Source organism: Jatropha curcas, chromosome 2 (assembly GCF_041381405.1).
Source record: "Jatropha curcas cultivar XTBG-Jc1 chromosome 2, XTBG_Jcur_1.0, whole genome shotgun sequence".
Classification (NCBI taxonomy): Eukaryota; Viridiplantae; Streptophyta; class Magnoliopsida; order Malpighiales; family Euphorbiaceae; genus Jatropha; species Jatropha curcas.
Window position 1 is genome coordinate 48,969 of NC_143152.1, and position 14,295 is coordinate 63,263.

The following is a 14,295-nucleotide window of genomic DNA, read 5'->3' on the forward strand; positions in this document are numbered from 1 at the left end:
AAGGCTTTCGATGATAATTAGGCGGTGTAGCTTTATACCTATATGTAATCAATTTGAAAAGTATGCTTGTGATTCAATAAAGTTGAGACTTTTACTCGGGTACTAAATGTAACGTTTTCTTAGAAAGGTACTGAGAGTCTGTTTTTGACTAATGAAAAAAAAAAAAAACTTCAAATAAAGGTAACGTGGACCAACGTGCTTTTTATAGTAATAATGGTGTATTTTAATTCAATTGAAAATTTCCTAAATGAACTATTTTGCTGTACAGCTTGGTAATCTCAAGTTAATGTACATATCAATATGCTATAATACCAGATCACGAGAAAGTGAAGTCTTGTACTTGTATTTGTAAAATGGGCCAAGTAGAAGCATGAGAGTCTAAGCAGCAAGCCGTGAGCATAATGCAAGTCAAATGCAATACTAAGGTAAAATGCGTAGCGGAGTTAATACAGTTACGCAGGTAGGTGGAATCAAATCAAATAAGTTTTGCCTTTTTGTGTGGAAAAATTATTTACTGAAGTTAAATTTAACTCTACTGCCTCTGCCTTGCTAATAAATATATTGACAAAGAAATTTTTTATTTTATTTTATTTACATAAATTAAGCTAAGGCAGAAGAAGAAATTTAAAAAGAGAAAGACCCCGGAACAAACAAACGAAATGAACTAAAAGTAAAAAAAAAAAAGGCTCAAAAGAAAAGGAAAAATAAAATAAAATCAAAAGGAAAAGTTATATCGCAGCTGGTGCCTCTCTGTCCGTGCTTGCTCCGCGTCTTTTTCTCCCAATACCCAGTTTCCGACGACACCCATTACTCAAGTAAGTAAAGAAAAGAGCTCATAACAACTTTTTTTTCTTCTTTGTTTGAAATTCCTTTGTTTGTCTGTCCCTCTTTCTCTCTCTTGACTGCTTTTCTTCTTTTGTTTACAAACACTTTGATCTCTTTCGTCAACCTCTCGCGCTCTTTTCAATCAGCATTGCTAATGTTAAGTAAGTTGTTTTTCAAAGGAACACCATTTCCTTAGAGTTATCTCTTTTCCTCCCACTTCTCCATTGAGTTTGTAGTTTTGAGATTAACTCATGAACCAAACTCAAATTTTCAGTTAATTATGTTGTTATTTTGAAGTTTTGAAGTTTTGAGATCTGAAATTTTGCTGGCCTTTATCTTTTTGCATTTATCCAACATGGGAACTCGTTTCAGCTTGTATTTATATACAAATTAAAGGTTACTTGTTATAGCAAACAGTAATTGATAATGCTATTTCCTTTCCCCTCTTTCTGGGGTTTAGGGGGCCGTGAGGTGGATTGTTATAGGAAATGGAGGTGGAAGAATGAAGGCTGGCTCCACCAATTGAACTGAGTCTTCAACTTCTAAAATTGTCAAAGTCCTTTTGGAACTCCAAACACAAAGGCTGGTTCTTTATCTTAATCTCCGGAGGAAGTCTGGCTTGATTTTGTATGTAAAGCAGGGAATATCCAGATAGCTATTTGTAATCCACTCCCACTAGCAGGAGAAAAGGGTTACAAATGGTGTAAGAAAGTAATAGTTTATGAGTTTTCTTGATGGTTCTGTTCCTCTATCTGTTTGGTTTCTATTGACGGGGAGATACTTCAGATGACCTACCAGATGCAACTCTCTAGGATATGAATATGATTGATCAATTCATCAATTTTGTCATTCGCCCTCCCAGGTTTTATTTCGCAAGTCTTTATAAATATGTATATCTTTAAAGCCCTTAAATCAACAGCTGTTATCTAATGTGTGTGTCTGTCATTTCTGTTCTATATATAGGGCGGATTATAACCCAGATCAGTATTTATGGGAGAGGGATTTCACTCTTGCCAGTAGAGCATACAAGAGACAAGACTTGGAGGCAAGTACGGACATCAATGCACACGACATTGCACTCTTTAGTTGCTGCCTTCCCCATTTACTACAATGTATGTGCAACTTTGTGCTGACTTTGGAGCCTGTCTTTCTCTGCTTTCATTTTTTGCAGCTCACTAATGCAAGGGGTCATACCTTACGCTGTAGCCATTATGTGCCTTCACCGTTCCCTGAAGACACCCCTCTTCCATGTGTTATATATTGCCATGGGAACAGGTACATTTCCATTAGTTTTTCATGTTTAATTGTAATATGGATATAGTCTAGATCTAAAATGAAATATGCTATGTTATACAATGTTGAAATGATTTTTCTCGTTCATTCCCTGTGTAAACATCTTTTTCAAAATCATTTTCTGTAAGATCATGAATTTCCATTCATCTCTTTAAAAGAACTTGAATTGCTGTCAAGACCTACTCTCTCTAATAAAGATGGAAACTTGTTTCCATCATGCACAATACTGCAGTGGATGCAGGGCGGATGCGAATGAGGCTGCAGTAATTCTTCTTCCCTCAAATATTACTGTTTTTACTCTTGATTTTTCGGGTTCCGGTTTATCTGATGGTGACTATGTCAGCCTTGGTTGGCATGAGGTATGCCTCTCCTCACTAATTCCTTATGACTCGAATTCTTTTATTTTCTTAGATTTTTTTGTTGTATAACAGAGAGATGACCTCAAGGTTGTGATTTCGTATCTAAGAAGCAACCAACAAATATCATGTATAGGCCTCTGGGGACGATCAATGGGGGCAGTTACTTGGTAATTTACCATTTAATTTCTTAACTTTTTTCCATGCCATTCTGTACTAGATGGTGTTTCACATTCTCAAGACTGTATGATATGAATTCTTGATATAATTGCCTGCTTAGTGTATGATACAGTTTTCAGCTTTGTATTCCTCCGAAAGATATGAGATGCTAGTTCATGCTATGCTATTATTTCTTTTTCCATAAACTCTTGATAGCTTATATGCAGTCTTCCAATAATATGATGCAGCCTTCTTTATGGAGCAGAAGACCCATCCATTGCTGGAATGGTGTTGGATAGTGCCTTCTCAAATTTATTTGATTTAATGATGGAACTTGTGGATGTGTACAAAATTCGGCTTCCAAAATTTACAGTAGGCCTCTCTCTCTCTAAATCTCTGTGTGTGGGTCCTCTTAAAACCAGACAGCTCCTAAGGTTGGGAGTTCAAGCCACTTCTCCTTTTTATAGCTGCTAAATCATTTGGATAGCAAGTAGCAAACCGTTCATATGTCATTTTCTTTGATTATTTCCCCTTTTGAATATTTTTGGTTGTTGAGGTTTCAGATGCTTTTGCAATTTATTCATGCCTTCTCTTAGGGTATTTATTTCCTTTTCAGTTGGAATAATTATTACCTGCATTTTTTAAAAGAAATTAAATTCAGCTCTCAAGTTCATAAACCTGTGTGTGTTTAATATGCATTTGCGTGATTATTTATCTGCCTAGGTTTCTGATTTTTGAATATATATGCTGTTTTATATTAATCAGAATCAAAATCCATAACTGCATCTTTTTATAATTCCTATGGTTTTTGAGTTCACATGCCTCTGGTTTCATAATAATTAAGCATACATAACTGATCTTACAATATGAGGTGGATTAGCGTTTTGGATACTATAGTTTTGGATTTTTATGTTTTGATTATGTCTAGTTTAACAGCAACTGTTTTTTCTTTACTTGTAACTGTAATAAGGTAAAGATGGCAGTACAGTACATGCGGCGAATAATTCAAAAGAAAGCAAAATTTGATATCATGGATCTTAACTGCCTAAAGGTTTGTCCTTTTCTGTAGATTATCAACAGACTGCTTTTGTTTGAGAAGTGTTACCCATTATATATATTCTTTAATGCTTTGAACTGAATATGACACTTTTTTTCTGTAGCAAATCTTTCAATACAATTGTTTCATTTATTTGAGCAACATGTTAATTCTCATTGATGCTTGCAGGTTGCACCCAAAACATTCATTCCTGCTTTGTTTGGACATGCTAGTGACGACAAATTCATTCAGTCCCACCATTCTGACCTCATCTTTAAGGCCTATGCAGTAAGGATATCTTTCAAAAAAATTTTACCCTTTATAATTTAAAATATTGGTTTTTTTCTGAAACTTCTGGTTCTGTGCAGGGGGATAAAAATATGATAAAGTTTGATGGTGATCACAACTCCTCTCGACCACAGTTTTATTACGATTCAGTTTCCATTTTCTTCTTCAACGTTCTTCACCCTCCTCAAAGTTCTTGTTCTTCGAGTAAGCTTGACAAGTACTACAATTTGGCCGATTTGAAGGTTGGTGCTGGCGTAGATGAGGTGATTTCCGTTTTCATCTAGACCTTTTTTGAGAAAGATTAGAACACAAACCTTGTAAATCCAATTGCTGATTTAGTAGTTAACAAGTCAAAGGCCTTTGTTAACCACTTACCATTTTTTTTGTTCATCCTGTTCCTCTTATCATCTGCATGTTTCTTAGAGTCCCTGCCAATCTCTCTCAACTTTTAGTAGCTGCATGCTGTAGCTCCACACTCAGACTGGTGATAGCAAGTTGAGATTTATGAAGTTGGGTGCTTGACACATTGACCAGCTGTGTATTCCATACACACACATATTCGTTCATTCATTTCTTCAAACATTTAATTGTAATTTACTTTTAGTGGTCGGGCTGGCATACACATACTCAGACACAGTTTCTTGTTCTGGTAATATTATAAACAAGAAGCAAGCAAATCTTTTTAAACAATTACAACAAACTCAAAATAGAGAACTAGCTAAAATTCTTAAACATAAGAATTCACAAGAGAAATCCAAATCTTCAGAGAACTAGATGAATAAATAACACCCTTCTGAATTGGAGTGAACTCACTTGGTATAGAATAAGCCAAAGTATAGAATTCTTCAAGCTAAACTTGGCTTCTTTGATGAATTAGCATGGAGGTGTAGTGTATCTTTAGAATGTTCTGATGCTAATGGTATCTCCAACATTATGAAGTCAATAATTTACATGAATTGTCACCTTAATTCTGACTTGTTGATGTTAAATGTTATAGTAATCTTGTTCTTTCCAATCTTACTATGCTAAAATGTCCTTTTCTTGACTTTTATGACATTGTTAGCGGACTAATAGAGTTCTGACTAATTTTTTCTTAGAGCCTCTTGTGTGAGATAATCACTGGCATCGGTTCAGCCTGTACTGATGCTGCGAGTTCATCTTCTGCACCTCCTAGCATTCCAAATGTAAAACCTGTTACCGAACTTCTTGCTGAAGTCATGCCTGTTACTAGCATAGAAGTGGTATGTATCTTCTCGGCTGCGCTCATTTACCCCTTGCCTTTTCTATGTTTTGGATTAAATAAATGTTAGTTTACCATATTGATAATGCAGGACAGTGTGGTCAATGAAAGTGACAGCCTTAGCAATGATGAGCCATCAAAGTTGCAGGTGATTTTTATCATTTTTATCATAATCGTTTAACTTGAAGTTATTTGGTCTGTGATGTAAACAACTAACAAATGCTTCTCCTTTGGCCTCATTGAATCTCCCTTTCCCTTAAGGCAAAGGGTTGCAGCTTCTCTGGTTGCCCAGCCACCTCCTCCCCTTCCTTTCCCTCTTTTTTCCTCTTTTTCCAATAAGATGCCACCTGCAACCCATTTTTTTCTTTCCAAAAAATGTTACTATAGATTTGATTAATTCATAGGTTTAAAAAGGTAGTGTTGAAGTGGTCTATGCCTGCTAATATTTCCCCTAGGAAGGTCTGGTATTGAAACAGTTTGCAAAATTCATGACTGAATCAGAAATGTTGTAATGTTATGTTTGGTAAGCTATAATGGAACATAGTAATATAATCAAAGGCTTTTTAGTGTAAATTTAGACTAGAATTGTCTTTGATTACATTCCATATGTTCTATCACGGCTAACCAAACATAGCCTAAAGGTTTGAATATGTGAGTTGAACAAAAAGTTAGGATCCCCCGATCTTCCCCCACCTACCCTAGAATCGCTAGCCTTTGTAGTGCATCAAATGCATAAATGAGAGGCATGATATGGATAAACTGGATCAACAACCTTATTTTTTAATCAGGCAATTGAACTCAAGGGTGCTTCACAATTTATCAAATGATACAGCATTGTTTTTGCAATCACTTTTGCGAAATTGTCGAACAGAACAAATGGTTGTGAGGTGGTTTTGCTTAAAACATCCAAAGGTTGGTCAATGGTTGTAACCAAAGTTCCAAATATATTCTTGACATGTTATTACCTTTTCCATTTCTGCAATTGGGCTTCTGAAAATCCAAGAGCACCATGAAACCCCTCTGTGCTTTAAGATTTGCTGTTGCTTCAATTAAATCCATGTAAGGCTAAGCTTCTTTAACAAGGATCACAAATGTCTTCAATGCACTTTCCTATACTCCAGATTGGACTTCCAAGATGATTTATTCTGAGTTGAATAGTGAATTGTACTTTTTGATACTGATGTTTAATGGGTTCTTGTGTCTATCATTCTACAGGATAAGCCAAATGGTCAGAGTGAGGAATGCTGTTCATATACCAGCTCAAATAGAGAGAGTTGGGGAAGATGCTCTTCTCTGGGAGGCAGTGACGAAGAATCATCTGCTGACTGCAGAGCTGCTGACAATGGCGATGAGGTCTCTCTCTCACTCATCTATTTCCTTGTCTTCATCTGGCTTGGTATATATATTTGGTTCAAGAACCTACTGAAAAGCATTGTTGCAGGGTATTTGGGTGAGCTAGAAAAATAAACTGAAGCCAGGAATATTCATTACAGTTCATGTCTCTTGCTGATCTGCTAATCTGAGCTATATATTTGTGCATGTGTTGTGTTGATTATATTTGCTTTCTTGATAAGCGAGTGATCCTTTAATTCTTCTTTTTGAATCTAGACGACTGTGAAAGCTTTTGCAACGCCTTCAAGAAGCACACAACAGAAATCCCTAAAGCCACCAAAAGAAGAAAAGAAAAAGAACAAGAAAATAACAGTTCCAAAGAAGCTCAAGGGTGAGAAGCTTGAAAAGCTTGAAGCATTTAGTAAGCGGTTGCGCCATTGCATTCTGAAGCGAGTAAACCATCAGAGACATCACACTTCATGACATCTGCACAGGAACATGTTTATAATTGTAACTTTGAAGTCATTGCCAATATTATGTTATGTGATTATGTTTCCCATGATATTCAGTTCTAGTTAGTAGATATTGGTTCTTTTATGACTACTAGGTAAATTGTGGCCAAACTTGTTAATTGAGCCTCCTCTGCAATTGCATCGCTGCACCTATTAAAGGCATAGGAATACCTTGAATAATTATAATTAAGGTTTTCAATGGCTAAAGAACAAGGAATTTGAGGCGTGCAATATCCCCTTGCTCCTTTTCGCAAATAGAATATAGGTCCAAAATTCTGGAAGGCTGTGACATTCAATTTTAAACTGGCTGTGATTCACTCTAGCATTATTGTGCTTTCATAGTTCTGCTTTTCAAGAGATTCTGCAGTTCCAGCCAAAAGAGTGATGCAGAATCACTCAGTTATAAGCTAGCACACCTGATAATCCCTACCCTAGAAACCTTAAGCATTTTCAATGCCTCTTGGCTCGTGCAGTATGCTTGTTCAGCACTACTTAATGGTAAACACCCAGCGAATTTCCCAAGATCATACAAAGTTCTAGCAATGATCTGTTTCCCATGGCAACGTCCCTTGGAATAGCAATAGATGGTCGAAACAGATGCAAGCATTTAGAGGTCTATTGTACAAACATCACATTTTAACCAACCCCACATCCCTATTCACCGCGCATGCATACTTTTGGATGAACCTCAAGCACCTACGACAGTCTACAGAAAATCAGTATAAATGAGCAGCTTTCCTTCAACCTAATTCTAATACATCTAACATTAATGGTTATTTAACCTGCTTGGAACATATTCTTGGAAATTACACAGACAGCAAATAAAAATAGTTGTTAAGGGCAGCTATCAAGTAGCAAGAAAAACTAAAGATCACTGCCTGAAACCTTTTCTATTTGATCATCATTTCCCATAGATAATCCAGATGAAGGATCAAATGGCTCTCTAGTCAGAAAGACAGAGTGTGACTGTGGATAGGAGTTTAAGCTCGACTCCAGTATCTGGTGCGTAAGGACCATCTCTGGTTTAGCATATGCAGTGGCCATGCACACCCGTTGCTTCTTCATAGATCTCTCACCTTTAGGGCTCTCAGCTGGGGAACCAACATTACAACGTGAATCTGGAGTTAATGGCTCATGGTGAGAAGAGAATGATTCGTCAATGGAAAGACTTTTGTCTGGGGCACGCTCCTTGGCAGCCTTCTCTTGAATGGGTGACTCAGAAGTTGGAGCAGGAGTTGCTGGGTCAGTCTTGTCAGATTCTGGACAACTATCACCTGATATTGGACCAGAGGCACCTGCACCAGGAACCTCTACAAGGACGCCACTGAGTCGCTGTTGCTCCTCGATTATCTTCTTCAAGTACTTCCCTTGAGCTTCAATGCGTAACTGCAGTTGTCTCTGCACCTGTTGGATTTGAAGTATAGGCACAATAAGAGCCCAAAAATTATAACCGAAAAGACCAATTTACAGTTGCTTACAATTATACAATTCCATCAGTTTCCCAAACCGAAGAAAAGAAAATACCTCTTCCTTCACGAAATTGTCTACTTATTTTTCATAAGAGAAAATATTGCCTCAACCATTAGTTACTATTTGATATATACAGGCAAATTCAAAACAAAGGAGCAGGATGGCAATTTGATATTTCAGGCATCCTTGTATGGTAAAGAATATTGTAAATGAGAGAACTTGAGAAAGGAAAATGCACATTTGAAAGCTAATATGATCTGTCTCACCCAGGGTTTGATAAATCTGACTTGTAATAGTGGTCATACCATTAGAAGAAAAACCTGATAAATAGTACAAAACTTGTTAAATGCTAAATGGCAAAGAAAAAACATGCCTCCAATTGCTCATGCAGTCGCTTTTGCACTTCCATCTGGAGCTTGAGTGCTTCTGTAATTTGCATTCCACTGCAAACAGAAAGAACAAGATTTTTCAAATCAAGTTTCAAATAGATAGCTGAGGATAATCTAATATAGTAATTAAATTGGAATTTGATTTTAAGCCTTGGTATCTGAACTTTTTTTTATGGCTAATAACAAGCTCCACCAGGCGATTCTATTATACTGTACAAATATTAATTTCCTAAGTTTACACTTCCACAAATATTTTGACATTAACAAGACCTAATTAAAGAAACTATTATGGAAAAGGAAAGGAAAAATGCAGATCTTCTTACGATGAACCATCCAAATTGGAAAGCATATCTCCAGTTTCTTTCTTGTCAGCTTTTTTCCCTTGCATTATCATTTGAATTAGCATCAGAAAACAGAAGTTTACACTGAATATTTCACTAAGTCTGCATTTGACAGTGTATGCAAAACACAAATATAACAGTAGACATCAGATAAACTTACCATCAGATGAAGAATCAGGAAGGTACTTCGCAAGTCGATATTTCTGGATGTATCAAAAATAAGAAATGAGAGCAATGAATATTCAGATAAAAACTACACAAGAAGCCACCCAAAAGAAATTCAGAAAATATAAAGGTTGAAAGTTCTAGTCAGGATAACAAACAACTCTTACAAACCTGTAAATGGCTTTTGACATGGTATATTGTCAAACCTTGTACGCCCATAACTCTGAGAACACCTTTAGGAGTAGCCCCTAGAGATAAGAACAATGGCGTACTTTTTAGTATCCACTTACACTTCAGATTCTATTTAGTCTTTACGATTTTTTTTTTTTTTTTGATCCCAAGAAAAGAAATAAGCTGTGACCTACAGATCAGCCTTCTTATGCAATTCATGAAGTTCGAATTCAAAATTGTGTAGTACAGTAGTTGCAATAAAAGGAATTTCTACTTGAAGAAAAAAACATAGATCAAATTGAAGGGCTATGATGGATCATCGTGTATCTATTTAAGTCTAGAACACGTGGGAGTACATGCATAAATGCATATGTGTTCACTTGTGAATATGCAGTGCACATGCATGAAGAACAATATTGAGGGATAGTGTAGTCTAGTAGTAATGAACTGAAATGACTTCATTTCTTAGCCAAGAAGGAACGTTTTTTCAACTTGTTTTCCCAATCTTTCCATCTCTGAAAATGCCCACTTGATGGTCCACATATGAAAAGCAATTACCAAGGTATTAATATAAGGAAACAATTAAACTGGTCAATTGTGTGTACATTTGCAAAAAATAAATAAACAAGAAGTAACAATTGAATAATTTCATTGGCTTGGCTGATTATGTGATTCATAAGTTCCTTCTAGCATTTTACTGACCATGGAAAGAAAAACATACTTATGGATTGGTGATAATAATAATAATATTTAAAGGACTCAACAATTAAAAATAAAAATAAAAAATCATCCAGATGAAAAGAAGACTCACGATCTGGCCCACCAAGTTGTGCCACTGCATCAACAAAGCGTTCATGAAGCTCATGAGTCCAGCGCAATCGCTGCTTCGAAGCAAGACTAGGGTTGTTGTTGAGACTATTTCCTCCATTGATGGGATCCATTGCAATGGCACCACAATCTAAATGCTGACCATGAACTGGAGGGCTTTTATGGACCAAACTTGAGCTCGGAACACTCTTCGGCCGATACATATGTCATTCATCTATAAATTAATTGGAAAGCCAGGCAAAGGTGTGAAATAAATAAGCAAAAGCTTCTAGTTATCCATTGTATGATTTAGAGGAGAAGCACTTCACAATCACAAGGTAAACAACATACTCAGAGAAGCAGGGAAAGATATTTAAACGAATGTACCAAATATAAAGAACAAGTTCATACTTTAACTAAAATTGCCAATTCAGTAGGCATTCAACTATTCAAGTAAGCCTCAATCTGCATCTAGCTAGGGTTAGCAGGCAAAATATTACAAATAAGTGCTAAAATATTAACAAGGATCAACCACTTTTTTTTTTTTTTTTTTGTAATTAATCACAATTGTAACACATAGACCTGAAGTGCGCAAAATATTTAAAGTTACACAGATTGATATCAAGGTAGAAGAATTGGATGAATGAAAAATAAATCAAATGGAATGTTTGAGTTCCCTACCAAAACAGGATATCTGTGAATCAAATGGCAAGAAAATCAATAGTTTAACTCTATTCTATATCAATCAGTCGACCAGAACCAAGTGCTTTAGCAACTATCCTTACTTAATTAGCCATGAATCCATATACCATAAGCCTAAACTAAATACTTTGAATGACTCTCGTTACTTCATACATGCCCTAGGTTAAAAAAAAATTACAATTTTGGCAAACCTAATCTGTCAATCATATATGTTTAATTGTTTATATGAAAAAACGTGTTCTCAAAAATAATTTTTGTCTCATCATATTCTCAAAAATGCAGTTAAGATTCTTACCTTGGCTTTTATTTTCTTAGATCTATTGTTATTTCAAACTTGGATACTTTGTTAATATTTTAGATGCAACCAAGACTTCTCTAAAATTTACTTATCCTTTTTCCATAAAAATCTGAAATTTAACCATGTACTATATTCAACAACCACTGCCTCATTCAATTAGAGTAACATTTTTTTTCATAAAAATGTTAAACGCTTCTAAAACCCAAGCAACAAAAATGGTAAAAGGGACAGGACTTGGGATAACCTGAAGACAGAAGAAGCTACATATAAACAGGCATGCCAAACATTTTAGGTAAATGTTGATCAAATTAAATATTATGTTAAAGAAGCTGCAAGTTGCAACTTTAGATGTACTCCCACAGTGCCAAAATGATAGTTCACATTACTAATTTGGGATGTCTAATTTCCTATTTTAGTTAATAGCCAACAAGTTAAAAAATAATCTCGAATCAAAACTCATTTGATTTGTGCCACTTTTTCACTAAAGCATAAAATTGATAATCTAACAAAATATACTCCATTCAAAAGACTTTTCTTAATATTCATGTGAAAGTTGAACTGAACTATTATTTTGGGACAGAGGAAATATATGATAAGAGATTGTGATGAGAAAAGTGCCCCAGTTTTTGCCATGCCCAAACACAAGATTGTCCAAAACCATTTCATATACACAAATGTATGAACATGTTAGACAGCAATGATATGACAATTGATAATAGGGAAAGAAGTCAAAATTACATATTCGCTTGTGAAATGTGATTAGCAACAGAAAACCCCACATAGAGACAACTCACAGTCAAAACATGGAACACATAGTTAATGGAAGATTAAATTTTGAATCTCCCCAATGCAGCAAACTCACATTAAGAAACAAGCTTAGTTTGAATTGCAAACAGTTCATTTCAAATTTTTAATCTAAAATGCAGCACCTTTATGTCCTAAAATACACATGAGCAGTATGTCCACCTGAACCAAGTTGAAGCAATGATTAATAGTGTGTGTTTAGAAACACGAACAATAAATAACAAACAAAAGTAGAACATGCCCAAAAAAAAAAGACCCATGCGTGATATAACTTTTAAAATTATGAAAGTTATGATCTGGGAAAAGAGGGGGAGGAGTATAAAGGTGCCAAGGTTGTAGGAGGATGGGACTATAGATTGCGCTTTCAATAGCAGCAGATACTATATCTCCTATATATAATAACCATTTAAATTAAAGAAACAAAGAAATGAAGCAACATCAGAACTTGTTCACAAAACAACCTAAGGAAATTAGGGTTACAGAAAATAAAAATGTATAGGAAGAAAAATAGAGCACAAAAAATATAGAAAATAGTGGACGTGAAGCAACACAAACTTAGGAACCCAAGCAAAAATAAAGCAAAAGAAAAAAAAAACTGTAGAGTCAAAAAATAACCAACCAAACCAAAAAAAAAAAAAAAAAAAAGGAGCACAAAAAGAGGATAACAGAAGGAAAATAAAGACATACCCAGATCTATATTCAATTAAATCCCGTGAAAGCAGAAATTTTGGAGCGATGGCCTTGTATCTACTGATAACGATTGCTTTGCTTAAGACACAGATTGAGTATGATTATAAATCAGTCAATCGAAGTGTTAATCTCAGGCGTTGAATAGATAATTATGAGAGAGGGAGGGAGGGAGGGAGGGAGAGAGAGAGAGAGAGAGAAGCAGCTGATATTGTGTATGTGTTTGAAAATGAAAAATTAAGAAAAAGAAAAGACAGAGAGAGAGAGAGAGAGAAAAGAGAAACTTGACCAAAATGAAGAATGACCAGCACCACCACCAAGTCACCCACCCCTGCCCTCCACGATGATACTTTTGTTTCTTCTTCAACTGCTATGCTAATGTTGTACTAATTCTTTATTTCTCAAAAAACAAAATGAAATGTGTCTGAATCTGAAAATTTACGTTCGAAGTGGCACCAACAGCCACGTGTCCACTAATAATACTTTAGTCATAATAAAATAAAATACTTGAGAGGGTAAAATAGGTGACCGCGGGCAGCTCTGGGTCATGGGCAGTCATTGTAATTTCAGGTCTTTCTTTTTCTTTTCCTTTTTTTTTTTTTTTTCTTTTGAGTGAGTACTGTGTTATAGCAATAGATAAATAAAAAAACTTTCCTTTAAATTTTAAAATGAATATTCATTTAGCAGTTAATTTTATTGATTATTATGAGAATAAAAATAAATGATTAAACAAGAACAACCGGCCTTTTCACGGAATCTACTTGAGGAAGATTCCATCCCGCTTCCACTAATTATTCTAGAAATTTTAATTTTAATTTTAATTTTTCCTGATTGCTACTTGTTTGGATTTTGCATGGATTGGGAACTAAATGCACAGCTTGTTTTGTTGTTTCTTCTATATATATATATATATATATATATATATATATATATATATATATATATATATATCGTTCCCTTGGTGTTTAGATATAGGATTAATTATAAGAAACTTCAATAAGAGAAAGAGGAAAAAAAAACTAACCCTCTCCCTCCCTTTAATCATCCAGACACATTTAATATTACAATAAAAATGGAGATAGACAAAAAGAAAATAATACATAATTCCTTCCTTGCTTCTAATGATAAAATGGGCCAAAAAGGCTTCGAAGAACCCGCAACCTCCATGGCCCCATTCATGCCATTCGGCTACACTCTTTTTTTTCTTCCAACTGTCTGCCAATCGATGTTCCAGGAAGGACTTACTTTTGACTTGGTTTTCTAAGATAGTCCCCAAGCCGGCTGCTTCTCTAACGTCTTTCTAGTGCCTGACAAGTGAAAACGAAGAGAGTGCTAAAATTGCCTTCTTGAAGCTTTCACCTTCGGTCTCACTCTATTGATCTGATCATATTACTTCAAAAAAAAAAGAAAAAAAAATTTT

At 35.2% G+C, this 14,295-nt stretch overlaps 2 protein-coding genes across 5 annotated transcripts; one reads left to right on the forward strand and one right to left on the reverse strand.

The window, feature by feature from the left end:
• The first annotated feature begins 656 nt into the window (after positions 1-656).
• LOC105642121 (alpha/beta-Hydrolases superfamily protein) lies at positions 657-7,160 on the forward strand. Of its 3 annotated transcripts, XM_020682554.3 has the most exons (15): positions 689-815; positions 972-986; positions 1,286-1,687; positions 1,789-1,870; positions 1,997-2,100; positions 2,351-2,477; positions 2,550-2,644; positions 2,882-3,005; positions 3,604-3,684; positions 3,859-3,957; positions 4,038-4,220; positions 5,055-5,198; positions 5,289-5,345; positions 6,413-6,550; positions 6,806-7,160. In XM_020682554.3, the coding sequence occupies exons 3-15, from the start codon at positions 1,641-1,643 to the stop codon at positions 7,010-7,012; spliced, it is 1,488 nt and encodes a 495-aa protein (XP_020538213.1). In that variant the 5' UTR covers positions 689-815; positions 972-986; positions 1,286-1,640; the 3' UTR covers positions 7,013-7,160. The 3 variants fall into 3 exon arrangements, with proteins under 3 accessions (XP_012082205.1, XP_012082208.1, XP_020538213.1); XM_012226815.4 differs by lacking the exon at positions 972-986 and having other exon boundaries at positions 657-815; XM_012226818.4 differs by lacking the exon at positions 972-986 and having other exon boundaries at positions 657-815; positions 4,038-4,199.
• Positions 7,161-7,675: 515 nt separating this feature from the next.
• Positions 7,676-13,274, reverse strand: LOC105642122 (myb-like HTH transcriptional regulator family protein). 2 transcript variants are annotated; one of them, XM_020682555.3, is made up of 8 exons: positions 13,165-13,274; positions 12,876-12,956; positions 10,389-10,619; positions 9,578-9,654; positions 9,402-9,444; positions 9,224-9,281; positions 8,885-8,954; positions 7,676-8,445 (listed from the first exon to the last, which is right to left on the reverse strand). In XM_020682555.3, the coding sequence occupies exons 3-8, from the start codon at positions 10,606-10,608 to the stop codon at positions 7,906-7,908; spliced, it is 1,008 nt and encodes a 335-aa protein (XP_020538214.1). In that variant the 5' UTR covers positions 10,609-10,619; positions 12,876-12,956; positions 13,165-13,274; the 3' UTR covers positions 7,676-7,905. The 2 variants fall into 2 exon arrangements, with proteins under 2 accessions (XP_020538214.1, XP_012082210.1); XM_012226820.4 differs by having other exon boundaries at positions 9,224-9,272; positions 12,876-13,257.
• Between the last annotated feature and the right edge of the window lie 1,021 nt (positions 13,275-14,295).